The following is a 26075-nucleotide window of genomic DNA, read 5'->3' as shown; positions in this document are numbered from 1 at the left end:
TCTTTGTCGAGTTGACATACTTATGGGGATATAGGGACCTGATTTATTCAGGTGCTTTGCAAGAGCTGAGGCAAATGCATGCCATGTTGCACTGCTTACTCTTTGACTGTCTGTTTCTTTCTTTCTATTTCCAAGCTTCTCATGTATTTATTTATTTATTGTTTAAAGAATAAAAAGATTATTCTTTACTTTTTTTTTTTTTTGCTTTCCCTGCGTTCAGTTGATTTGCTGTAGGTAGAATTTGAAAGTAGGTTCAGTCCCTATACAGTGTTCATTTAATACTGATTTGATGGTTCTTGCACTTAGATGCTGTGGTATCAGTCATCCCCATGTGTCCTTTTGGGACATCTTTATTACAGAAGCTAGCATAGCAAAGGAGGGAACTAAAAAGAAGGCCAGAACTGAATACAGAACTGGATAAATGGAATTCCATGGGGAAGTACTGTGAAAACCAAAACTGTTTGGCCGGGAGAAGACATAAAATAGCTTGCATAGTTTGTGAAAAATAGAAAAAGACATTTAAGTTAGTAAAAAAAAGCTGTGAGGAAGAACAAGAGAATAATGAAGTAGGAAAAACCCTTAAGCTTAACCCTTAATTACAAAAAACGCTCTGTGGTTAGTTGGCTCTGAAGTGTGTAGTTATCTCACAGTGAGTTATCTCACTGTGGACATTGGGATGTAACAAGAGCAGCTGTAGGAAATGGAGCAAACTTGCCCAGGGATAACATCCCAGAGCTTTTTTCATTCCTGACTGCAGTGCAGTTATGACCTAGCATAGAAATTGTCACATTGTCTTCACAGATGAGTTGGAAGGTTGAATGGTAGGTGCAGTGGTAACAGGTTTCATGTTTTTTGTTTAGGGGAGCTGATGGATGGCCGGCGAGGGCTGGTCCCCTCCAATTTTGTTGAGCGAATTTCAGATGATGACCTCATGACGTTTCTGCCTTCGGAGCTGAATGATCTCACCCATAGTTCATACCAAGAGAAAAGTTTTGTCAGTGCAAGCACCAGCAGTGGAGATAAGAGTGATTTCTCCATTGAAGAGAGTAGCATCAGTCCGTTGGTCAGTAGAGCAGAAGGAGACCAGGAGGAAGCTGTTAGTCACACAGCAGTGCCTTACCCAAGAAAACTGACTTTGATCAAGCAGCTTGCCAGAAGCATAGTTGTAGGCTGGGAACCACCACTTTTGCCGACTGGCTGCCCAGACATACAAAGCTACAATATCTATGTGGATGAAGAGCTACGTCAAAATGTGAAGAGTGGCTTTCAGACCAAAACAGTGATTGAAAAGCTGGATTTAAAGACGAAGGCTTACCGTGTGTCTGTGCAGAGCGTGACAGAGCAAGGCAGTTCTGATAAACTGCGATGCACTTTCTTTGTGGGGCAAGATATTTGTTTGGCACCAACTATGCTGAAAGTCAGAAGCGTCACTGCCACATCAGCAGAAGTCACATGGCTTCCCTGCAACAGCAATTATAACCATGCAGTGTATCTCAATGGGGAGGAATGTGACATAACAAAACCAGGGGTCTACTGGTATGCTTTCCGCAACCTGCAGCCAAGCACTCAGTATGTTGCCAAGCTGGAAGCCCGACCCTTGAAAACTCCTTGGGAAGAGGTCCCAGAGGGGCAGGAGCAGAACTCAGCTGTGATACACTTCACTACCCCACTAGCAGGTATCAGAGCAGTCATGCCCAATGCCACTGTGCAGGAAGTGCTTGGGGAAGAGAGTTCTGTCTGAACTTTGCTGTGAAACCTTGGAGTAAAGGGAAGCAAGGTTTATTAGGATCTGAGGTGTGAGATGCTGTACTGTTTTGTCTTAATGTTTTGTTCTTCTCTTATTTTAAGAATTTATTACTTCTGTTTTCATTTGCTCTGAGAAGACATCCCCTTTGCTGATTTGAGCAGCATGCCTCTTGGGACATGGACAATCTGTTTTGCTGTGACCTGCACTTACCTTGCTCTAAGGGTTGCTGCATCTTGGCCTCAGCTACTTTTGCAAAGTTTTGTTTTCTGTGCATTAATGTTTTCACAGAACAAGAGCACCTTATTTGCTCTGGTTTTGTCTTGCGCTTCCCAAGGCTTGGGGTTCTGCAGTGATGAGTCTGGTGTGAGAGTTTTCTTTTTGATACAAACAGGGGTTTAATTTAGTGTTATGCTGTAGTGAGGTAAGCAAGACAAAAGTCTGTTTGTTTTCTCAAAGGTACGCCTGATGCTCCTCTGGATGTCCAGGTAGAAGCTGGTCCCTCGCCAGGTATCCTAGTTATCAGCTGGTTACCTGTCACTATTGATGCCGAAGGATCTTCCAACGGAGTTCGAGTCACTGGTTACGCTGTGTACGCGGACGGACAGAAGGTATGGAGCTGATACTGTGCAAGGCTGATGTTTGTGCAGGTGGGTGGCTGGGGGCTGGTGCAGGGTCAACGGGGCAACCTCAGAGCTTCAAGACATCGAAAGCAGCCACTGACTGTACAAGTCAGGCATGTGATGAGTGTTAATGTCACTGTGGTGCTCCTGTGGCAGGACTGAGAGGTACTTTGTGTATTCATGAGAAGTGGAGAAAAAGGATCATGCTCTAAAAAGGGAGGATTTTTTTTTTCTACTGGGAAGGGACTTTTCTGATTAATACTTCATTAGCATAGTGCACAGGGGCTAACTTTACTGCAGGTTGGTAACTTAGGGCAGATCCAGATTTGTGGGATCCCAAGTGGAGACCCAGTAACTGCAGAATGGTTAAATTGCTTTGTGGTGGCATCGGTAGGGAGTTTCATCATTCCTCATATGGGTGCTTAGCTTGTTAATTTGATTCCAGTCTCTTCAGAACATAGTAACAGTTCCTTTCTGTGGACTGTCTTTCATGTATGTTTTTTATCCCAGCATTACGGTGTCTTCCTTTTACCATGTTTGTGGTGTGCCCACCTGAAACATGGGTGGGGAAGAGGCATAATGGTGCTGCCTCACCATGGTGCTGCCAATAAGCCCCAGGAAAGTTAATAACTCATCTTTGCCAGTGATGTTATACCCAAAAGCTGTGACTTTCTCTTTACTGTTAGGGGACACTTGTTCAGGAGCTACCATTCTCAGAAAGGCTGAACTGGGCACAATAAATAACTGCTTCATGGTTCTTTGCTTGCAGGCAATAGAAGTTACTTCTCCAACAGCTGGGAGCATTCTTGTGGACTTGTCCCAGCTTCAAATGTTCCAGGTGTGCCGGGAAGTTTCTGTGAGAACAATGTCTCTGTATGGAGAGTCAGTAGATTCAGTTCCAGCCCAGATTTCCTCAGTCTTGCTGAGAACATCTCGTCACTCTTCAAATTCAGATTCTGCTGTTTCTACTACTTTTACCTCTAGACTACCCTGCAGAGATCCTAGGGGCTCTCTGTCTGCACGCAGCCCACCCATGCACCAGACAGTGGCACTCCTGCTTCAACAAGTTTCCACTGATATCTCAGATGCCAAATTGACTGATCTTTCTTCCAGCCACGATGGCTCAGCACGATCTCTGCCAGAGAAAGCCTCCTCACCACTGCACCTCTACTCTCCCAGTGCTTCGTTGGTGCACACCATAGACACTTTCCCAGAGGGATCAGGCGATGCACAAGACAAGAAATGTCTGACTGTGCCTCCTCAGCAAGCTGGCAGCACAGTGTTCCCTGGTGAGGGCACAGAGCCTGGCTCTTCAAAGGAAGCAGAATTGAAAAGCTCAGACAAATGGACAGAGGTGAAGGTAAGCTTAATGTCTCGTGCCTCATGTGCTAGGAAGGAGAATGAATCATTTTGGGGAATGGAATGACGTGCTGCTGTTTGTCTTTCTCCTGTTGTGATGCACTGTTTTGTTTGGGCCATCGTCCAGTGGTTGGCAAACCAGGAAACAGCATTGGCTGCTGTTGTGTACCTGCAAGAGCAGAAGAACCTCACTACTTGATTGCATGTGTGCAACCAGAGCATGAGTAGAGTTACGAAAGCAAGAACTCCTTGGGCTTGGATGGTGAAAAGGATGTTCCTACTGTTTTTCATGTCGGTGTTAGTCAGGCATTGCTGTTGTCTTTGACTTCCAAGAATCTTCTCCAGTTGGGTGGACTTGTGCAAGGCAGACTAAGCCCTGTAGCAAGAAGGGGCACTGCCCAGTGATGTAGCTGTGTGTTGTGGTTTAACCCGGCTGGCAGCTAAACACCACACAGCCGTTCGCTCACCCTCCCCCCTCCCTCTCTGGGACAGGGGAGAGAAATGGAAAGTGAAGCCCGTGAGTTGAGATAAAGACAGTTTAATAAGACAGGAAAATAATAATAACAAAAATAATAATAACAATAATAATAATAATAATAATAATACAATGGTGATAATAGGAAAGTAATAAAAATATGTACAAACAAGTGATGCACAATGCAATTGCTCACCACCCGCTGACCGATGCCCAGCCTAACCCCGAGCAGTCCGGCCCCCTCCCCCTGGCTAGCCACCCCTATGTATTGTTTAGCCTGACGTCAGATGCTATGGAATACCCCTTTGGCTAGTTTGGGTCACCTGTCCTGGGTGTGTCCCCTCCCAGCTCTTACCGCACCCCCAGCCTGCCTGTTGGCAGGACAGAGCAAGAAGCTGAGATGTCCTTGGCTTGGTATAAGCACTGCTCTGCAACAATTAAAACATCGGGGTGTTATCAGCACTCTTCTCATCCTAAGCCAAAACACAGCATTCCACCAGCTACTAGGAAGAAAATTAATTCTGTTCTAACTGAAACCAGGACACTGTGTCATAGAATCACAGAATGACTAGGGTTGGAAGGGACCTCTGAAGATCATCTAGTCTAACCCCTCTCCCAAGCAGGTTTACCTAGAGCACGTTGCACAAGATGGCATCCAGGTGGGTTTTGAATATCTCCAGAGAAAGAGACTCCACCACCTCTCTGGGCAATCTGTTCCAGCGCTCTGTCACCTCCCTCCCCCCACTCCAGTAAAGAAGTACCCTCTCAGAAGCCAGAGCTCCTGTGCTTCAGTTTGTGCCCGTTGCCTCTCGTCCTGTCACTGGGCACAACTGAAAAGAGACAGGCTCCATCCTCTTGACACCCTCCCCTCAGATATTTATACACATTGATGAGGTCTCCCCTCAGTCTCCTCTTTTAGAGGCTAACAGACCCAGCTCTTTCAGCCTGTCCTTGTGCGACAGGTGCTCCAGTCCTCTCATCATCTTTGTAGCCCTCCTCTGAACTCACTCTGGTAGTTCTATGTCCCTCCGGTACTGGGATGCCCAGTACAAACTGTCTGTCTTCACTCAGCTGTCAACAAAAAGAAGCAGGGCAGAAGGAGTCTAGCTGTCAGATTAAATATGAGATGCAGACCTGCCTAGCTTTTGCCTAAACTCAGGGGGCATTTAGAAACTAGGTGCTGCAGTGTCTAAATCTCCTTTGGAGTCTGATCCTGTGAATATTTGCTAAGTGTGTCTGGTACATAAGGACAAAACTGTACTTCGTTGCAAAATGCAGTGGAGATAGGCTACCTTTTTTAGATGAACAGTTAGCAAAGGAGATGGCTGATAAAGGCCTGCCTGATTTACCCTCCTTGTTCCTGTTTGTGCAGCTGTACTCTCTGTCTATATTCTTCACAGAATCCCATTTTCTTCACAGCACTTACCAGCTCCAGGAAGTGCTGGGATAGTGTCCTCACCTCCAGCTCAAGCTAACCTGCAAGCTAGTGCTCAGGATGTTCCTCTGGAACAGCGGAATGGGAAATGGCCTGGTTGTATGGGTTGGGCTCATCTTGTTCTTGCTGCTCTAAAACTATTTGTTGATATGCTTCTGTGGCCTGTATGTGACATATGAGGTGGCTGGACTTGCACAGGTGCAAAGCACAGTGCTGTAGTGGAAGGGCCCACCTTCAGGTAACTCTAAGGAGGAGTTTGTTCCAGTACAGGCCAGCCTTCTATGATACAAAATTGACTGCCAAAATCTTCATGCACCGAGGACACCGAACACATGGTATTTCAGACAGAGTAGTGGGGTTAAGGGTCCCCTTTTGGTTCACAAGTATTGGATGACATTTCCCCCAGGTTTCTTTTTGCTCCCTGCCAAGAAAGGGCTGGGTGGGGGGTGCAGCAGACTGGTGTCATTCACCTCAGAACTGCTGGCAAGCAGGCCAAGGTTGAACTTCTCAAATTGTCCTTGAGGGGTCCTTTGCAGAAGAGTAGAAATAGAGCATGCACTTGGGGGGGGGCGCAGGAAGGTCCTGCAGACGATGCTGTTATCCTGGTGATGCCTTTTTTTTGGTTTGTTTCCCAGATGGAACAATCTGTAACCAAAGCACCTGAGCTAGAGACCCCATCTAACAGTAGCCTGAAGATACATATGGAGACCTGCTGTACATGCTCTGTGGAAGAGCCACTAAAAAGTTCCAGTACTGAAAGAGAGAGAGAGACAAAGGAGAAGCACTTGAGCCCAGAGCCTGTGCCCGCCCCAGGCCAGGCTGACAGGACAGAGGGCACCTCCCGAGATGCAACCACAGGTGGGAGCAGCTGCCAGGAGTTCCTGAGGTTGTCCCCTGGCAAGGAGGTGATGAAAGAAATGTCCAGAGTGAAAAGAGAGGTTTGTTTTGTACCTTGGTCAAATTTCTGCCTATGGAGGGGGATATAGATTGTATTTGATATCTTTTTTTTTCTTTTTTCTTTCTTTTACAGTCTTAAGCTGTACCATTCTTTGCATGTTATAAAGTGTCTGTCAGTTTTGTGTATTCATGCACGTTTGTGTGTGCACGTGCCAATTGCTGCACTGGGTGCTGTCCAATTTATTTCTTAACACACTTTAACTGCATGTGTATGAGAGAATAAAAGTAAAATATTACTTTATTGCTGAAATAGAGAGGATGCCTGAGAGGATTGAAATTGGTTTTGTTTTTCCACAGCAAGAAGAAAAACTGTCTGAAATAGGAAGACGACAGCTTACCCTTTTTGCTGAGCACAACCGTAGTTCGGACCTTTCAGATATTTTGGAAGAAGAGGAAGAAGATGAACTGTCCTCAGAAGCTCTGGAAGAGAAGAAATGGGATTCAAGAGAGCCCTTTTACAGGGAGAATGGAGAAAAGGTAACCTGTAGCAGAGTGATGCTTGTGGGGAGTGCCAGTGCAGCCATCCCATGTCATCAGCTCACAGGAGAAGGTGCTGGTCTGGTTCCAGCACTCTCAGTAGTGCTTGGCTAAGTTCCTGCATGCTCTGCTTTTACTCCCAGCATTGTCTTTAAGCTGCTAAAATGCAAGTTCTTCATGAGAGGGGAGAGTGTTTATATGTAATAAATTTGTCCGTGGTTTAAGTAGTTGGAAGAACACACGATGTAATGTGAACTTCAGAGCCCAGGGTGAAAAATCAATTGTATTGACCAAGTTCTTAATGTAGATGGAAACAGTGAGCACGAAGGAGTCTGTAAAGTCCACCCATCTATAGATTCTGTAGCAATCCACCATCCCTCCAAAGGGAAAATGGTCATGTAATATTTTGGCCTTAGTCCTGCACACACTCCTGAACATGAATCATGTCGTGCAGATGATTTTGTTTAAACCTTGGTGTTCTCTGAATGGAAGGATTGCATGCAGGAGCAGTGATTTTGCAATTCAGATGTTACAAGTGAGAAAATACTGCTTAAGTTAAATTATGAGCAATAATTTATTCATGTTACGAGTTCAAACAGTTAAAGCTAGCTGGAGTGTTACAATGCATCTGCATCAGGAAATGTGCTTAAAACTGCATGACTGGGAAGGGATATATAATCATACAAATTATGACAGTTGAAATGAATGCACATGAGGGATGGTATTAAGGCTGGATAACTGAGAAATTAGAAAGATTTGCAGGAAATGTGATCTTCCTGTATTGCAAGAAACACCCTTATTTCTTTCATGTGATCAAAGAACAGTTGTAGTTCACCGATGCTGAACTGTGTGGCTCATAGCCTGCAGCACAGATGGGATGGATCTGCTGAGCATTAAATAGACAGCAGCAGAAATTGCAATGAATCTGGAGTAAATCTGCTGCTTTTTCCCCTTTTGAAGGGGGTTCTGCTTTGGTGGGGAGGGTGGACCTACAGGGCAGTGTGTCAGGAACCTGGTGGCTGGAGACCTGGGCTCCCTGGGAAGAACGTGTTGAAGCTCTAGATTGTGCTAGGAAAAAAAAAAAAAAAAAGTGATAAAAACAGTTTCCCTGGAAGGAGAAAAGGGGAAATGAGAACAGCTAGAAACACCATTACTAGTCACCTTTTCCTGGACATTTTATTAGCCTGAAAGTGTATTTGTTTGTTTGTTTGTTTTCCCCTGACAAAGAACTACCAAAAAAAAAAAACAACATGCACACTCCAAGGGGTTGAGCAAACTGGTGCTTCTTGACCTGGTAAAGTGATTGTTTTCTGTTCTGGCAATGCAGAGTTGATGGCATGAGTGTGACAAGATGCTGAATGGGTAGGAGGCATCAGGGGGAAGGAAGATCTAGGGCACAGAGCTCACTACACTGTTTTGTAATGTAGAGGAAGATGATGGCTGAAGTTGGGCCAAGCCTCGGCAGGCCTATTTTCTAGGCTTCTGCATATTTAGTAATGTTCTGGGTTGTTTCAGGTCTCCTCAGCTGACTCAGGGTTTGTGGGATAAAAGAATGGAGGGGTTCTGATTTTAAAAGTGTAATCTCGGTTATGTTGTTTAACTTTCTTCTTTATTATTAATGGACTACAAAGTCCCAGACCCTTCTCATGTTACAGAATTTCATTATTCTACTTCTTTCAAATACGAAACAGTGTTTTTCTTCAATATTTTTGTTTTCTGAGTCCCTGGATTCCTTTTGTCTTGATGTGGAAGCTCACACTTGCATAGCTGCAGCTTCAACTTGCTAGAAACCATTTATTATATTAAAACTCAAAAGCAAAGGCCCCAGTTTTGTAAATGTCTTACTAGACTGTTTTTTATGGTTGCATTTATAAATTAGCATGTTACTAATTTGTGCTAACAAAGTAGGGCCTTGAGTGCTCATCGTATGCAGAGTTCTAGGAAGCTGAGCTTGTTTGGTCTGGCAAAGAGGAGGCTAAAGGGAGGTCTAGTAGCTGGTTGCAACCATTTGAAGGATGATTACAAGGAGGAGAAAGCCAAAGTCAAAGGGTGGCAAATAATAAAGAAACAGGCAACAGCCATGAGCTGCAGTTTGGCTCATGTTGGACATAAGTACAGACTTCCTTCCTAGGAAGGTGATGCAGCCCTGGGATGGATCTCATGGGTCAGAGGTGCAGGAGTTCCGTTCTTTGTTGTTTTCCAGCCTCAGCTAAGCAAAACACTGCTATAGTCTTTGTAACAGTCCTGATTGCAAGTAGGAGATTGCACTAGACACCTCTGGAGGTCCCTTCTAACCCATTCTAAATATGATTCAAGACCAGCTTTTGCTTGGAAAAAGTTATGGAGGTTGAAGTGGTCAATAGGCAGCTTACAACTGCCTTTTCACCCTGTCGTGGTTCAGTTTTTAATTATCTCTGCATGGCCAGGCTTGTGGCTGTAGCTTAAAACATCAGTATCTGCATATGCTTTGTTAAGTACTTATAAATGTTTTTAGAAAGTCATGGTAAAAATTATCAGGGAAGTTGGACCGGAGACCTCCAGACATATCTTCTAAGTTAAATTATGCTGTGTTTCCAGGATTCTACCCTTTTATTTTACTATAAATGTAGTAAAAGGCAAAACATAACTTACACAGTTGATCCAAAACAAGTTCTAAAATTCAATGTTTTTCCAAAAGTTTTGTGTGAGCTGGTAGACTCTTTCCCAGATTGCAAGTGAGATAGAAGTATGCACAACCCCATTGACATAAAGGACTTTCATGTATATTCATGGCAATGCTGCATTAACCTGGATTTAGAGACAAACTGCTGTAGAGCTGGACCTTGACAGATGAGAGGAAAGGCTTGGGGAAGGTGCTTTGTAGCAGAAACATCTTCAAGTTGTCCTGCTATACAGGGTCACTTCCTTATGTTCCAGTGTGAGGACAGAGAGATAAGGGAGGACTCTGGGTCCTTGTGTGGGCACAGGCTGTGAGACTGGTCCCTGTGGATGGTGGAAGCAGACCAGCTCCAACGTGCAGTGAGCAACTACGGAGGATCTGTGTTGCTCCTGGCCCGTCATCCCAGACTGGGGATGCTGGAGCTGTGGGGAGTCCAGCAGGCAGGATGGAGGGTGTTGCAGACAGTTGTCTGTGCAGAGGCAGAGCCCGGGAGGGAGCTCATCCATGCCTTTCTTGCTTTCTGCTGCATTGCTAATTCATCTGATTGCCTTTGCCAGAAGACCCATTGCTATTGTTTGCTTCCTACCCTTGCTTCTCTGCAGACCACAGTCGCTGCTTCATACCGCTGTGCTGGGAGGGAATCCACTGTAACCCTGTCTCTCTTTTTAATGTGTATTTCCTCTCTTTTTTTCCTTTGCTTGTCCTGGCTGTTGCTTTTCTCGGGGGCTGGGTACAGATGGATCTTTGTGATACTGACAGCGATGAGGAGATTCTGGAGAAGATACTAGAGCTCCCACTTCAGAAGAACCACAGCAAGAAATTGTTTAGTATCCCTGAAGTGACTGAGGATGAGGATGAAGATGAGGATGAGAAGGGTGTTATGGAGGAAAAGGCAAATGTTCAAGACTCCTTGGAAATGCCTACCTACCATGCAGGAAGGACCGAGAAGCCACTCAGCATCCAGGAGCCATTTCTAAAGGCAGATGGTAGTGATTCTTCCCCAGATCTGTCCGCTGAGACCCCATGGGATGAGTGTACCGTTAAGGAGAGCAGAGGGGATGCTGACCATGAGAGCCCTGGGTTTGAGCCTCTGGGCTGGAGTCAGAAAAGGGCGAACTGGAACCGGGGCTACCAGGAGAATGATCCAAAGCCTGGGACTGGGGCAATCCCCACTCAGAGCAAGAAGAAGGGAAACAACTATCAAGAGAAGATCTGGAGTCGGCCTGAGATGGGTAGGAAGAGACAGAATGATCTCTCAGAGCATTGCAGTCGTCTGCTGGGCAACTGCAGCCAGATGGGAAGTGGATTGTACAGAGCTCCTAGCCTCAGGGAAGAGCTGAACATTGTGAGTAGCGCTGGTGGTAAGGAGGGGTTTGATGTGTACAATCGAGCCAGACAAGGAACCTCACGAAGAAACCACAAGAAAGCAGTGGTTTCAGGGTTTGGAGAACCTGCTTTGGCAGCAGCACTCTGCTCCAGCCCCAGGAGCCTGGAAATAGATGTTGAATACGACACTGAAGACGATCAGGATTCAACCTGTGCATCCCCCCCTGAGAGCAGGCTGTGGCCAGAAAGGTCCCAGAGCTGTGCGGGGGATTGGAGTGATTGCTCCAGTCAATCTGAGGTTGTCCACATGGATGGCAGAAGGGACCTGACCAGACTGGAGATGTTGGAAGAGCGGGACATGGAGTGGGCAGGATATCCAAACCACCACCTGCAATTCTTCTGCCAGGAGAAGGAGGCACTGAGGTGTGAGAGCAGCTCTGAGGAGCAGGGCTGGGACCTGGACTGTAAGTCACCTGTCTGGAGAAGGAGGCTCGAACATCCTTGGAAGGGGATACGTAGCACCTCCTTGCACAAAAGGGTTGGGTGACTTTTCCTATTCTGGTTTTGAAGCAGCTTGCAGTGGCGTTAGCTTCCCTTCTGCTTCCCTGGCCTGCCTGTATCTTGCTTTGTTCAGTGTTGTCCAGAAAAAGGACCCTGTAGGACCATCTGGAAGAATATCTGGGAGATTTTGTAGTTCTGTGCTGCTTCGTGCCTTTTCTTGTATTAGCTGCTTCTGCTTTTCCTGCTAAATGACTGAGTGTCACCGATGCAGTATTCCTTTTCGCACTGGGTCTTCCTACCTATAGCAGGAGGCTGTGGGACTCAAATGAGAATCCCTGGTGAAATAAGCTGATTTGTGAAAACTTTGTGTAGATGATGACTGTAGTGTCATTGCCTTCATTTGAAATGCCCTTTCCTGCGTCCTTGCATCCCCGTTGTCAGGCTGGGTGTTTGCCTGTATTTAGTTCTCTTTTCCACCTCCCATAGTATTTTCAGCTCTAGAGTGTCCCTGAAGAGGAATGTTGCATTTGGATGCACTGCGCTTTGTGGAGTGCATTTAGGCTGAGCACTGTTCACATGAGTTGGAAAGCAGAGGCTGCTACTAACTCTCTGGTGGTTCCTGTTGCAGGCATCTGGTAATAAAGATCCTAGGGGCCAGGAGCTGTCTGGCTCAGCTGCCTGGCAGGCTCCCAGCAGAAGAGGGAACAGGAGTGTAAGAAGAAGTCAAATGCAGAAACCTTTGCTCTCTAGTCCAGGTGAGTGGGGAAGGAGGGGAGAGTCATGCAGCAGAAGAGGGGGAGGCTGTTGGAAATTGCATGGGGGAGGCTAATAGTATTTTAGCCATGCAGGTCTATGGCAGGGAAGTGGTGCTTACATTATATCTGGTGTGTCACCTGACTACTTCCAGGTCCTCCAAGAAGTGCTGCATCAGCAACTGCTGTTAAAGATGATGGCATTAGAATATTTGTGGCCCTCTTTGACTATGATCCTGTTTCTATGTCTCCTAACCCTGATGCAGCAGAAGAGGAGCTCCCATTTAAGGAGGGGCAGATCCTGAAGGTAGGAGCAGATCTTAGTGAACATCTACTCTATATGGAGCCAACTCTTGTTCCAGGGACAGCATAAACTTTGGGAAGTGGAGCTTCCTCATCTTGGGAGTTTCCTTAGATTCCCTTCCTCTGTTGTCTTTGTGTCTTGGTCCCTGTAGTGTAAACAGTCCTTGGCCTGTCTTTTACCTTGCAGGTGTGTGGAGACAAGGATGCTGATGGCTTTTACAGGGGTGAATGTGCAGGAAGAGAAGGTTACATTCCATGTAACATGGTATCTGAAATCCAGGTGGAGAATAATGAAATCAAGAGGCAGCTGCTAAAGCAAGGGTTCCTTCCTGCCGACACGCCAATGGAGAGCATAGGTACTGTATCTCCTTTATGTGTGTTGTGCTATTGCCCTCATGTGTCCTTGCTGAACTGTAGAAAGCTCAGTTGTGCTGTCAAGTTTTGTGGCCAATGCAGCCCACCAGAATGGCTCATCCCCAGGATCTGAATGCTTGTTTAGTGGCTACAGCAGTGGCAAGTAGGGATGTCTGAGATCTTGGTTCATACCAGATTCTAGAGCGGGACACCACTGCCCAGAGCTGCATTTGCGGCTGCTTGAGTTGGTCCAGTGCTTGAAGTGTTGTGCTTTTGAACTCCACACAGAAGCTGGTGAAGCTGATCCGCAGTAGAGGAGGAGGAACAAAAGTTTGTAGTTCAGCTGAAGTTTGTGAACACAGTTTTCACTTTTGTGCTCTCCCTTGTTTTGTGAGTTTGTAAATGAGCCTGTAGGCTCTTAGGTGACAGAATTTTCAATGTGGGAAAGGAGGAAGATGGGCAGAGACTCATAGTGAATGGTAGGAAGGGTTTGAGACAGCAAGGCAGTCAGGCAAGAGTGTACAATGGGTAGACCCTGGTCCGTGGGCTGTTTCTCACTCCCTGAAGTACATGGTTCAGTGGTTTACGCACTGCAGAGGCTTTCCTGTTTCTTTCCACTCATGTTCAGAGAGAGGAGAGGAATCTTCCCTGGGATTTGCAGCTATTACTGCTTGGGCTGGGTTAGACTGCAGTTGCAGGGCTGTGAGCTGCCCTGAGACTGCTGTCAACATTGTGTCCCACCTGTCTGGCTTTTATCCCCCCGTCTCATTCCGTGCTTGTTTTTGTACTGTCTGCTACCAGTGGCGATTCTTTGACCTTTTCCACTTGTTAAAACGAGAGGAAATTTGCGTTTTGGCTAGCCACCTTTTCCTCACGGGTTCAGCAGGCTGAAACAGCACACGTATGGGGTTTTTGGGTGCTTGGGGTGGCAAAGGACTGAGCTGTTCTCACAGGCAGTCAAGGAAAAATGAAAAAGAAGCGATCAAACTTGTTTCTGTTCCCCTGCATTGAGACCTATTGTCCAGCCCTTGAGACTAAGGGTCTAACCATGCCCAACTGCTAAATGTGGGTCTCTGGAAGGTGAGTCCTCAGGAGCACAGGACTTGGAGGCAGTTGCTTTCACTTTGTGGCTGTGTGCTTTTTGGTAGGTTTGTGTCTGTTGGCCCCTCTCATGTCTACGGGGAGCAGAGACTTTACTGAGGCTTTTTTCCACCCCTGGAACATTCATAATGTTTCTCTTGAATTTATTCCCTGGTACCCAGAGGTGATTTGATGCCTGTGGTGGGCTTTGTACCTATCTGGATGTACAGGGCTCTCTGTTCCCTCCCCTGTTGCGTCCTCTCAGAATAAAAACCTTAATAGCTCTGAGACTGCATGAAACATAGTGGATTTGAAAGTTTCCAAATCCACTTTGGAAAGTATCCAGTGGGGATAGTGAAAAAGATATGTGGGGGTGTGTGCAGAGATGGTAAACCTTGTTCCCTTACACAGCTGGGCTGTAAGTGCCCCAGTTTTCCTGCTGCTGTAAACCGGTATTACAGCCTGGTAATTGAGGGAATGCCTCTAAGGGATTGGTCTGGGTACTCCGGCAGGCTCAGCTGGGGACTTCTCTAGGGATGTATGTGCTGGCTTCTATAGAAATCCTCCCTTTTCTGGAACTTCAAGGGACATGTTCAAGCATTGAAGAGCCATACAGGGGCAGTGGATGTGTTTGAACATTGTGTACAATGAGAGGCTGAGGAATTGTGGCTTGTTTAGCTAGGAGAAGAGAAGGCTTGGGGTATGTGAAGAATGACTTCTGGCAGCCCTCTAGCACCTTAAAAGAGGTTAGCAAGCAGGCACAACCAGGCAGTACATGGTACTGCATGGCTGAAGGAAAAGGGAAAATAATAATCGGTTGAGAGTTTTGACCAAATAAAAGAAACAGATCTCTCACTATGAGGATAAATAAGCATTGGTACAGGACTCAAGAGGTGGGGGAATCCCTGTCCTAAGAGTTTTTCAAGACCCAGTGAGGCAAAGCCTTGAGCAGCCTGGTCCAAATCCAGTATTGACCCTGTTTTGTTCAGAAGTTTTAACAAGAGACATCCCAAGATCCCTTCCCACTTGAGCTGATGGGATTCACTTCACCTGGCATTTTTCAGGTATTAATGGTACAAAGGCTTTATTTTATCTTTGTGGTGCTGCTTCTGAAAGATAAAATGCAGCTAAGTGGCAAAGTTGGTCGGATGTGTACTGTGGCGTCAATTAAGGGCAAAAATACAATGTGGAATTCTGTATATATCTAGGATGTGGATCATGCCTCGTCTGAGTCCACATGCAATAAATAGAGATTGGGGCCTTGTGCACAGAAATCACGGTGTCTGCTTCCCAGGGGAAGCATGTCATGCCACTCTGTTGCCTGTTCACTCTTCAAGATGCTTTTCACTTTCCATTCACTGTCTGTTTCTCTTGTCTATTTATTTGCTTTTTTTTGGGTTTTTATTAAGGAAATGGCACATTTTCTCCACCTCCACGCCGCCAAACCGTCCCTCCTCCAAAACCCAGACGCTCCAAGAAAGGTCTGTGTCACCCACTGCTTCCTCTTTGTTTTTTGCAATAGGATTACAGACTGCATTGAATTTTTACTGCTTGCTTACAGGACCCTCAGATGTTTGTACGACTGCTAGGAAGTGGAAAGAGATTCCATCCCTGCTGATGTTAAGTTTTTTTAACAACAGTAATGTCTTTTATAGTTTTGGAGCTTGACCTCTGCGTCCTATTACATCCTTGAGTCATGGTTACTGGCTTAGACTTTGAGTTGCATGAAGAGTTTGCTTCTGTTTTTTTGCTGCTGTGGCGTTTGTTCTTTTGATTGTTGTTTGTCAGTTATGTGGTGTGGACACTGTTTAAAGGTGAATATCCATTGATAAGATGTTTTCTCCCCCCAGCAGAACTGGATAAACAGGAGAAGTACAAGTCTCAAACGGGTAAGAATTGTTCTTTCTTACTGTAAGAAGGGGAATGTTACATTGGCATGATCATAATACAGACACTAGTTTTGTGGTCATGGGCCAATCCAACATCCTGTATCACAGAATGGTTGAGTTTGGAAGGGACCTCTGGAGTCTACCTAGTCCAACCCCTCTGCCAAGCAGGGTCACCTAGCGCTCGTTGCACAGGGTTGCATCCAGGCAGGTTTTGACTATCTCCAAAATGGAGACTCCACAACCTCTCTGGGCAACCTGTTCCAGTGCTCTGTCACCCTAACAGCAAAGAAATGTTTCCTCATATTCAGCCAGAACTTCCTGCATTTCAGTTTGTGCCCATTGCTTCTTGTCCTGTAGCTGTAGTCATCATTCAGAGCACTGTAAGAGAATGGTCATTCTCAGAAAAGAAGAGTTGTAGTTCTTTAATTTATTAGTGACTGCAGTGGCCTTTGACTAAACAAGGGAGTGTTTGGAGGAGAAGGGCACACATGGTTTTGCTTTGCAAGGGCAGGGTAATCTCTTATTCATCTGATGCTGCGATCCTTAAAATCCAAGGTCCCGTGAAGGAGTTCTCTCTATGCTTAGGTGCTCTGTGATTTATTGATGTCAAGAGAGTTCAAGCCTGCAAACACCCTGCTGACCCATACAATGGATCAGATCTGTAAGATGAAGGACTGGACAATTTGTGTTTTCTGTAGTGTCAAGCTTTGCTTTTGTAGAGTCAGAGCAGGTCTTTAATGGGGCTGAGCAGGTAGGTGGTTGTAAAAATGCAGGGTGTTGCGTGCCCTTCCCTTTGTGCTGAGCTTTGTGCTGGTGTGGCTAGACTGCCTGTTGATGTTGTTTAGGGTCTTGCTGTTTCCTTGGCACTTATTTATTCCTCAGGATAATTTTTACATGGAGAAAAGAGAAATATCCATTTGAGACACTGTAAAGAGACTGCTGTCTTGTGTGTTTGTGTCTGTTAGTATATTAAAAAAAAATAATAAATAAATTAAAATTCCTGTATATATAGGCAGGATACCAGGATACTGCAAGTGAGAGATGTCACTGGTTCTGTGAGTTAATGCAGGAGATCAGAAATCTGCTTTATCAGATATCTCGGGATCCTCTAAGATCTCTTGCTCATTCAGTTTCCCTCTTGTATTCATTTTATTCAGTTTACTCCCAAGAAGAGTGAAGAGCTGCTGTGACTTGGTATTTTGTCCTTTGGCTTCCAGCTCAGCATGTTTTGTTATGTTTTTGTCCTCCAGGACAGAAGCATCAGGACTTTGAAGCTGAACTACTTACTCCTCGAAGTATGATGGCTGTCTTTGACTATAATCCTAAGGAGAGCTCTCCAAATGCAGATGCAGAGGTAACCAGCAGCTGCTCAGTCCTCTGATACCTTTCTTTTTCCACTCTTTTTTTCTTTTGTCCTGAGACACTTAAGACTTTGGTAAAAACTAAGATGATTATAGCATGGCAAAATAATGACTATAACTGTTTGGCTGAAGTCATAAAATATAAAGTTTGCCAATAAGTTCTCTCATGCATTCCCTAATAACAGTGGTCAGTTATTATTCTGTGAAGAATATGAAGCAACATACCCCTAATCATTTTCAGTATTTGTCTCTGTGAAGCTATTAGAGCATCTCATGGCCTTGTAGCATCCTGTAAGTGTTTAGACAGGACTAAACAGCCCCTGCTGCTAGCACCTGTACAGGGCATCCTGTGGTAAATGGAAATACCCGATTAAGGGTCAGAATTGATTTCTGATACTTATGGTGAACGTGTCTTTATGGAGCATGTCTTTTGTGTTAGCTACCTGTGTAGGTCTTTGTTCAAGCAAGAACACTTAATTCCAATTTAATGGACCAGTCCTCTACGCTCGGCTTTTCAAGCAGTCTCTACGTATAATCCAAACAGTGATTTTGTGGATAAATTTGTTTCTGATGGAAAGATTGTAAAACAAAATCCTTCCAGCAAAAAAGACTTTCTGAATTAGAACATGCTCTGTTTCTGTTCCTCTGTAGCAGCATCAGTCTACTCTGAGCAAACATATACATGGAAAGAATCTGAATACTAACCCCATGATTAGTAAAAAGAATGTATGGCCAAGAGGTGGCACAATACAGGTAATGCTTGACACCCAATCTGTGTGTTTTATGAACAAAAGAGCCTGCTTCTGAGGACAGAGTATTTTGGGTTTAATGGATTATTTTAGGAGAAATACAATAAAAACATGCATCAACCAGCATCTATGTAGGTATTCACACATCTGACCGAAGAATTTTTTTGAGCTCTCATCAACAAGGTGCTGTTGACATTGCATTATTAGAGGTGTTCCCCATTCTAACTCACAGGAAATTTGGTCACTTGATGTGCTGTAAAGCTGCATTTGGTGTTTTTGAACCTGCAGCAACACCTAATAGGATCAGCTGTGCAGTTCTCTGTGTCTGTGAGTGAAGTTCCCTAGAAGTTGCTTTCTGCTAGGACAAAGTCATTCACTGCCATCAGTAGGAACCTGCAGCCTCAGGAGAGAAATCGAGTACTGGGAACTAAATAAAGTAAATGTATCAGAAGTAGGTCTCTTCGAGCCAATGCTTCCATTGGTCTGGGAATTGCATGTAAAGACATGTCTTCAGTGGGTCTTGCCCATTATGCAGCCTGTTGAAAGACTCCGCTTCTCCTATCTTAGAGCAAATGTTTCACTGTAACTGGGGGGATTCCTTCCATTAGAAGAGAATGCCTATATCCTTGGCCTTGGTCTTGTGCTCCAAGGAGCACCCTGAGCATTGCATACAGAACAGTCATCCGAGGTAAAGGGGGATTTAGTGTTTATATTAAAAGGAAAAAAAAAAAGGCATTTCTGGTGCTTGTTTAGTTTGTTCTTGGCACCCCTTTCTATAACAGGTAGTAGGTACCATTTTGAAGTTCTATTAAAATTGGTTTACGAGACAAATTTTGCTCTTATCATACTTTATGAAATGCTTACTCAACAAGGAATTCTACAGTTTCCAAGGTTGGTTGTTCTGCATTCTGTTCCTGTAAGTCTTATCACAATGGCCTCCCTCACTCATGGTGAGATTGTGCAAGCAGCCCAGGGCAACCTTGTGAGAAATTCCGGGCAGTGCTCCTCCTGTGACCATTGTTTCCTTTTGTTCATTGCAGGCTGAACTGACTTTCAGCGCAGGGGACATTATCACTGTGTTTGGGTCCATGGATGATGATGGATTCTATTACGTAAGTATTGGGGTTGGCTGGGTCCTTTGGCTACATCTGAAATCCTTGGATTCAATCTAGTGGCAGGAGAGCAAAAATTAGGGGACAAAATATTCTGCTGCTGGAACACATGAACACATGCCTCCTTAGAATAAGCAGATTGTTTCTTGCAGTCCATGTTCTCCTCTAAACCTAATATTCCAAATGATTCTGATTTTCTTTCTTGGACTAAATTGACTGCAGGTTTCCCAAAGCCTAAGATGCGTTTACTGCACATACATTAGTTGCATCAGCATCTGCTACAAGCTGATTTGTTGCCAAGGACTCTGACACATGGTCTTAACCAGGACAGGAGGCTAAAATATAAGAACAAAACCTATGCTGATCCCCATCCTGCAACACATCAACAAACCAACTTCAACAAACATTGATATCTGTTTAATTTACTGTGGATAGCTGGGGACCGTGCCTGCCAGCAAGCTGTGTGTTAGACATGTTTCTTAGCCCTTGGATCATCCCTCTTTTCCTGCACAGAAAACAGCATGCATTCATACATCAAAGTTGAGGTGCACCACTAGATGAAGTCTGGAGGCATTGTTAGGAATGTTTTGTTTGACTTCCTTCATGGTGTTGGTCAGACAACATTGCTGAGGTTGTTTTGTCTCACCCAGCTACCTCTTGTTGAAATAGAGACAAATTTTTGGAAAGACAGCCAAGCTTGGTTTGCAGCTCCAGATGTCAGTGAGCACAGAGAAAAGGCCTACAGGGCATTGTACTAGCAGTACTTCATTCTTTAAAAAATTAAATACCAGAACAAATGAAAGACCTTTAGGAATCCCGTGGCACAATCATGTTCCAGTTGCTTCCAGGTTATTAGTAGATTTTTTTTGAGTTTGTAAAGTGCAAATAGTCTTCATAGTCTACAACTTAGAGGTGTCTGTCCATGCTGCTGGAATACATTTGTCATAGCTTGCCATCATCTTTTCTTCCTTTACACTCATGTGTTTTTGCATTTTGAATTGTTCCACAACTAAGCAAGAATGTGAGTTGTGAAACTTACTGAGGATGCTTCCAACATGAATGTGTTCCTGGGCTTCTCTCAGGCCATAGCATAGCCTTCCTGGAATAGGGCTGCACCTCTATTTATTTTTCCATCAGCCAGGAAACCTGATACGGGAACTAAACGTTGATCTTTCAGGGAGAGCTGAACCAACAGAGAGGGCTTGTCCCATCAAACTTCTTGGAAGCTGTAACTTCAGATGGAGGCATGGTTGAGGAACTTCATTCAAAAGATAAAGATGCTTTCCCACTGAGTTCTGAGAGCCAGGTAAGATTGTGAGACTCTGCATAGTACAGACATCCAAGCTGTGACATGGTTGGAGAGTGGGTGTTGCACAGCATGCAGCGTCTGATGGAGTGATTTAAATTATTGCATGTAGCTTGATTCATCCCATGGGAGCCCAGAAGTTTAGAAGGGAGCACCAGGAGCTCTTCTTAAAGACAGTATAGTACAAAATGAGACACAAAGCAAGAACATTTTCTGGGACCTCATGCTTGTTATTGTCATGTGAGCAAAGAACATCACAGGTCCCACCAGCAGGTTCTTCAGATGCACACAAAGGTCAGTGGTGAAATCCTGCTGCAAGCAAAGCAGTTCAGCCAGATCCCCAGACACATGAAATTCCTCATATTTGCTCATATCCATGCCAAGGAGTTCTGGAGTTATTGACACCTAAGCACCAATGCTTTTCCACCCATCCCAAGTTAGATGTATCTTAAATCTGTCCAAGGAGTATTCAGGAAAACAAAACAAAACAAACAAACAACCAAAAAAACATAGAGGGAAGGATCAAACAGATCTGAGGAGTGGATCCACAGGCTAAGGCTATGGGAGCAACCCACAGATGCAAGGGGTTCAAAGGTTGGGCTATCCCCCTTGCATTGTGTTTCTGATACTTTTCAAGCAAATGCTTAAGCAGGACATTGGGGTCATCTGCCAGATTCAGTCAGTCCTCAGAAAGCAAGGCCAAAAGTGTGACACCTCTCTGGTCACTGCCTGTGCTGTGGCATTCTAGACAGTGGGAGGCAGGGAGTGACACAGCCTCGTCCCAGTTCAAATGTACTTATTCCTCAACCTTCAGTTCTTCACGGAGAGGTTATTATACAGGCCCTTAAAAGTGTGGAAGAGCAGGCCTAGATTGGCTTTGAGGCAATCCTTAAGGATGTATGCGGTCCTAAATCCTCCTCTGTCAAACTCTTCACTGGTGTCACCCTCACTTTCCATCTCTCTGCAGTGTCATTTGTCTTATTTTTCATTCCCTGCTCTGCCTTTACTCACTTCCCACTTACCTTTCAAATGCTGCCTGGACTTCCACAAGCTCTACCTACAGCCCCCTCTTTTGCTTCCAGGCATTTGAAGCTTTGTTGGTGTAATGTTTGTCCCACAGTCTCAATGTCGTCTTATGAGGGAAAGTGGAAGGACAGCCTCAGAAATAAGATTTGAGGGTAGTTGGCTGGATCATCTTCTAAACCCAGAAGTGGTTTTGGACCCTTATGTTTGCCTGTTTTGGATACTCAGTTACTTTGATCTCAGCCAACAAAGGCTGGTCCTTGCTGAGCAATCAGAGAAATTAATGAGCTGTTACTACCAGGGTTTAGCAGCTATGAGGTTACACAGATCTAACTTTCTGGTTAGAAACAAATATTCAGAGTGGATTTCATTCTCCAGTTCCCCTATCAGAACAATTGACTCTTCAAAAATTATCCATCTATGAGAACAGAAAGTGCCAAAGGAGACCAGTACAATTATAGCAGGTTGAATTCATAGTACAGCTTATTGTGGACCTGACGTCCTCTCTGGCATTGATCAGCAAGGGCCTATTTCATGTATTGGGGTGTCATTATTACATCCCCAGCCTGGGCCCCAGAATTTGTGGGGGAAAAAAAAAAAATAATAGGAAATTCAGTGAACCTTCAGGGTTCAGAGAGCTGCCATTTGAAAATGGTATTCTATTGAATAGAGGTAAGAGAGACCAACAAGGCTGATAAACAGAGTGACATACACAATAAATCCATCTGATCCCCTGCTGAGCAGGGAGCACAAGCTGCTCCTCCTTGATGCTTTACAGTTTGCTGCTGCTCCTCTCCTCTCTCCCCTTTCCATTGTGGCTGGGTTCAGCAGGAGTTGACTGTTCACCTGGACACAGCAGTTTGGCCCATATATCCTTGGATGCTCAAAGCTGTAATTTTTTTTTTTGTGATTCATGACACCTTTTTTAAACAGGAATACCTCTCGAACATGATAAACCCTCCTAATATAGATCTGTTTCAGGCTTGCCTGGCCTTCAGTTTATTTGTGTTTCTATGCCAGAGATGCAACAGAGCTTTTCATTGCATTTGATCAGACTTGGGGTTTGCAGAGCGGGAAGCTGTTGCCTTAGGCCAGGATACATTTGGTAGCTTTGTCACTTGGCCAATCCATGAGCCGCTGTTCCTTGTGAAGTCTGGGAACTTGGAAAATTCAGTTCTTGATGCTTAAGCCAATTTTGTATCATTGGGAGTCTGCATTAACTATGCAAGCATGACTTTCTGTTGTCTGTTATAACATAGATGTGGTGGCAGACAGTTTCCTGTCCTGCTGCCTCCCTGCTTCACCAGCACACCTGTCCTTGGTGATTCTGGCTTAACAATCTTAATTATGTGCAGTCCTGCTTGTGCTTTGCAGTCCAGCTCCATTTAAACAGCTTCCAAATACGAAGGGAATGTTTCCCCCCATGTAAAACAGTATATTTATCCTGCTCATAATGAAGCTTGTACTAGATAACTGCATTTAGTTATGTTTAGCGAGTCCTGAGAAGAGACCTGACCCACTGAGTTTTTGGCTGTGTCATCAATTACAGCATCCTGACCTATGAGCAAAACACTTGATGGGTAAGGCAAGAAGAAACATGTTCTCCTATAGAAAACACATATTTTAAGGGCCATCCCCGAGCTGTCATAAACTGAGTGATACAGCCAAGCATGAGGCTTTCCAAACTCTGTCATATTCATTCTGCAGAGTTTATGAACATGCTAGTTAAGTGTGTTTTTGGCATGTATATGTAGGCAGAACACATACAGCTGCTCCTGTTTGAGATGAGATGGGGTGGGAGGACAGGGCTTACGCAAAAAATCACCAAAGACAGAAGATGCATGGCAGCCTCTAGAGAAGTATTGTTTGAATGTTCTGGGACACAACATAGCAAAAGTCTCCCAACAAATTTGCCAGTTTCGTCTTGAGACATCAGCAAGCATGCATACTCATCATGGTATTAACATCAGAGCTTTGGATTGTATTAAAGCTAGTTCCAGTTTTAACAGAAGCTTCTCCAGCATGACCACGAATGATTTTAAAATTGCCTGTAACTTCTTGGATTTAAAATTTTCACTATGTGTGTTCTTCCCATTTCCCTTCTCCTTGATGCTATGCCAAAGGCCTGAGGGTAAGGACAATTAACTTTCCAAACTGAACTGGGGAAGGTGAATTATTAGAATTATTTTTGAGTAAATCTTAAAATGCTGGCATCTGAAAAAGGTAAAGCAGTTTGACTTTCAAAGTAACGTCGTTTTGGTATTAGACTGAGCAACAAAAAATGCAGTACAAAGAGGAGTGTCCAAGAAGTTATGATCACAAGCTAGGGCGCTGAAGCACTCATGTTCACCAGCTATGAGCAGTTTACCTTAATGCTGCGGCTATTGAATGAATATTTTTGCCTCACTAATATGCAGTTTTTGTCAAAGACCGTTTGTAAAGCAACTTCAGAAAGTATTCAATTCTAATTGATTTCATGTATTTATTTCTGCCGTGGTGGTTCTTTTCTTCAGAGAATGAGGAAGAGAAGAGTCCAGTGATAGATATGAATGATACATAGAGAGAGAGCAACCATGTAAGTTCGTGTGAGAAGATCTCTTCAATTTCCCACCCAGCTTAGCCTGTTAAAGGGTCCTGCACTTGCAATTTACTCCTGTTCTTGCTTGTAGTTTGACAGGCTGGTTTGGGGCTCTGCTATCAAGTCCAGCTTCAAACCCTCTGGTGGCAGATCTTTACCTGCCAAGTTAGTTCTGTATTAAAGAGAAGCCACGTTCTGCACATGAAGTACAGTTTGGAACAATTATCTGGTGGTTTTGGGGACCATGATGGGACTGTAGTAGTACTGGATATTCAGGTTTAGAAAAGACCTGCTTTGAAATTCAGCCTTGCCATTCTACCACTGTTCAAGCACCTCAGCAACAAGAACCTCATGTAGCCGTTGCAGAAATCCTGCTCAGGCTGAGCACCCATGTTCAGTCTGTGTTTTTTTTTCATTTCTTGAAATGCCCCCATACACCATCAACTTAAGAAAGTAGCAACACTTAGTCCCTAAAACCAACCTAGTCTGGATAATTGTTCTGTCTGACAATTTTGGGGTTGGGGGGTGAGACCCCTGGTTTTGGGTGGCAGTGGGAGGAGATCTGTGGTTTTTCTTCCTTTCAAACATTGTTTTCCAGAAGTTATACAAGTCAATAATACCAGAGAGAGCATTGAAAAGTGTCTCCTGAAAACTAACGTGACTCTTCTGTTTATCAACCCCAATAGCTTTATCAGGATCTTCACAGAATCACAGAATGGTTTGGGTTGGAAGGGACTTTAAAGATCATCTAATTCTAACCCCCCTGTTCTGGTCAGGCACACCTCCCACTAGATCAGGTTGCTTAAAGCCCCATCCAACCTGGCCTTGAACACTTCCAGGGATGGGGCATCCACAGCTTGCCAGAGCAGTTTTTCCTTTAAGTTTCTCTTAGAGAAGAATCCCTTGTTTTTCGTGTTACCTGTCTCTGACCAGATGAATCTGTGAACTGGTTCTGTTGTTTTTCTGCCATACAAAGACCTGTGAGAATATCTGCACATACTTGTGTGTGAGTGCCTCTGTGTATAAAAATCTGCATGGGCATCATCTACCATAGCTGGAAATAAGAAGGACTTGCAGCCACAAAGGCTGGAAACTGCTAGTCATTTCCTTTTAACTGTTTGATGTTTGATAATTATATTGATACTGTGCTATCCTTATTACAGTAAATAACTGTGTCATTCATGAATTGATCTGGATACCTGCCGCTCATTTTGCGTGCAGTTTTTCATGCCTAGCTCAGCAGGAGAAAGTGCATCAGGTTTGTTGGGCCACTTCAGATCTGCCCTAAAACTGTTTCACCTTTGCCTGAAAAATGTTATCCAGCAGCGCATGGGCTCCAAGCCTTTGCTGCCCTGGCTGTGCAGGGACCTTTACATTGCTCCCACATCTTCTGGTTCTGCTAAGCCAGACAGACCAAGGTGTGAACTTCACATGGAAGGTTGTTTCACAGCAGCATATTGTTCTACAGGAGGAGCAGAAATCACAGCTACTTTTCATGTTCTTCATCACGGAGGAGGTGGGCTGCTGAAACAGCCATGGGGTGATAGAGTGGGGCTGCATTTGCTTGTAACCTTAGGAAACTTTAAATAAGCGAACCGACAGCACATAAAGTCCTATAGCTATGGCAGTGATGGTATGTCTGTGCATCTGCTTCATTCAGCAGTGTTCACCAGGAGCACTATGGGACCAGAGCACATCTACTCCTGCCAGTGAGCTACAAGCAGCTGCTGCTGTGGTTCTGATACATTTCATCTGCAGGACTCATCTTTGCTCTTCAGCAATGCTTCCTCCCTGGGTGGGGCATCCTTCTGCCTTTGTTACTAACTCAGTTTCCCTGATGGAGCTGTGGCTGCTTACAGATCGATCCTTAATGAGTATGCACTCAACTCTCCCTGACTTAGTGGGACCCAAGCAGAGCCAATGTTTCAACCTGCCAAGGGGGCTCTTCCTTGGCACAGCTCTAGCACATGTCATGGGTTCTGGGGACTGCCAAGGTAGGATATACAGCATGG

At 44.7% G+C, this 26075-nt stretch overlaps 1 protein-coding gene across 1 annotated transcript in view; it reads left to right on the top strand.

Moving 5' to 3' along the window:
* Positions 1 to 26075, top strand: part of TSPOAP1 (TSPO associated protein 1) — a gene marked incomplete at its 5' end in the record, with an annotated part of 68629 nt that overhangs the window by 40591 nt on the left and 1963 nt on the right. Inside the window, 14 exons of the mRNA XM_084299921.1 lie at positions 861 to 1676; positions 2204 to 2355; positions 3137 to 3727; positions 6272 to 6574; positions 6891 to 7070; positions 10466 to 11593; positions 12185 to 12311; positions 12464 to 12615; positions 12799 to 12967; positions 15455 to 15526; positions 15899 to 15934; positions 17185 to 17288; positions 19085 to 19156; positions 20334 to 20462. Coding sequence (XP_084156047.1) covers positions 861 to 1676; positions 2204 to 2355; positions 3137 to 3727; positions 6272 to 6574; positions 6891 to 7070; positions 10466 to 11593; positions 12185 to 12311; positions 12464 to 12615; positions 12799 to 12967; positions 15455 to 15526; positions 15899 to 15934; positions 17185 to 17288; positions 19085 to 19156; positions 20334 to 20462 — 4031 coding nt within the window. The remainder of the gene's footprint in view (positions 1 to 860; positions 1677 to 2203; positions 2356 to 3136; positions 3728 to 6271; positions 6575 to 6890; positions 7071 to 10465; positions 11594 to 12184; positions 12312 to 12463; positions 12616 to 12798; positions 12968 to 15454; positions 15527 to 15898; positions 15935 to 17184; positions 17289 to 19084; positions 19157 to 20333; positions 20463 to 26075) is intronic.

This window comes from Netta rufina (assembly GCF_964035555.1).
Source record: "Netta rufina genome assembly, chromosome: 21".
NCBI lineage: Eukaryota > Metazoa > Chordata > Aves > Anseriformes > Anatidae > Netta > Netta rufina.
Note: the sequence above shows the minus strand (reverse complement) of the source record. Positions and strands in the feature narration are given on the sequence as shown.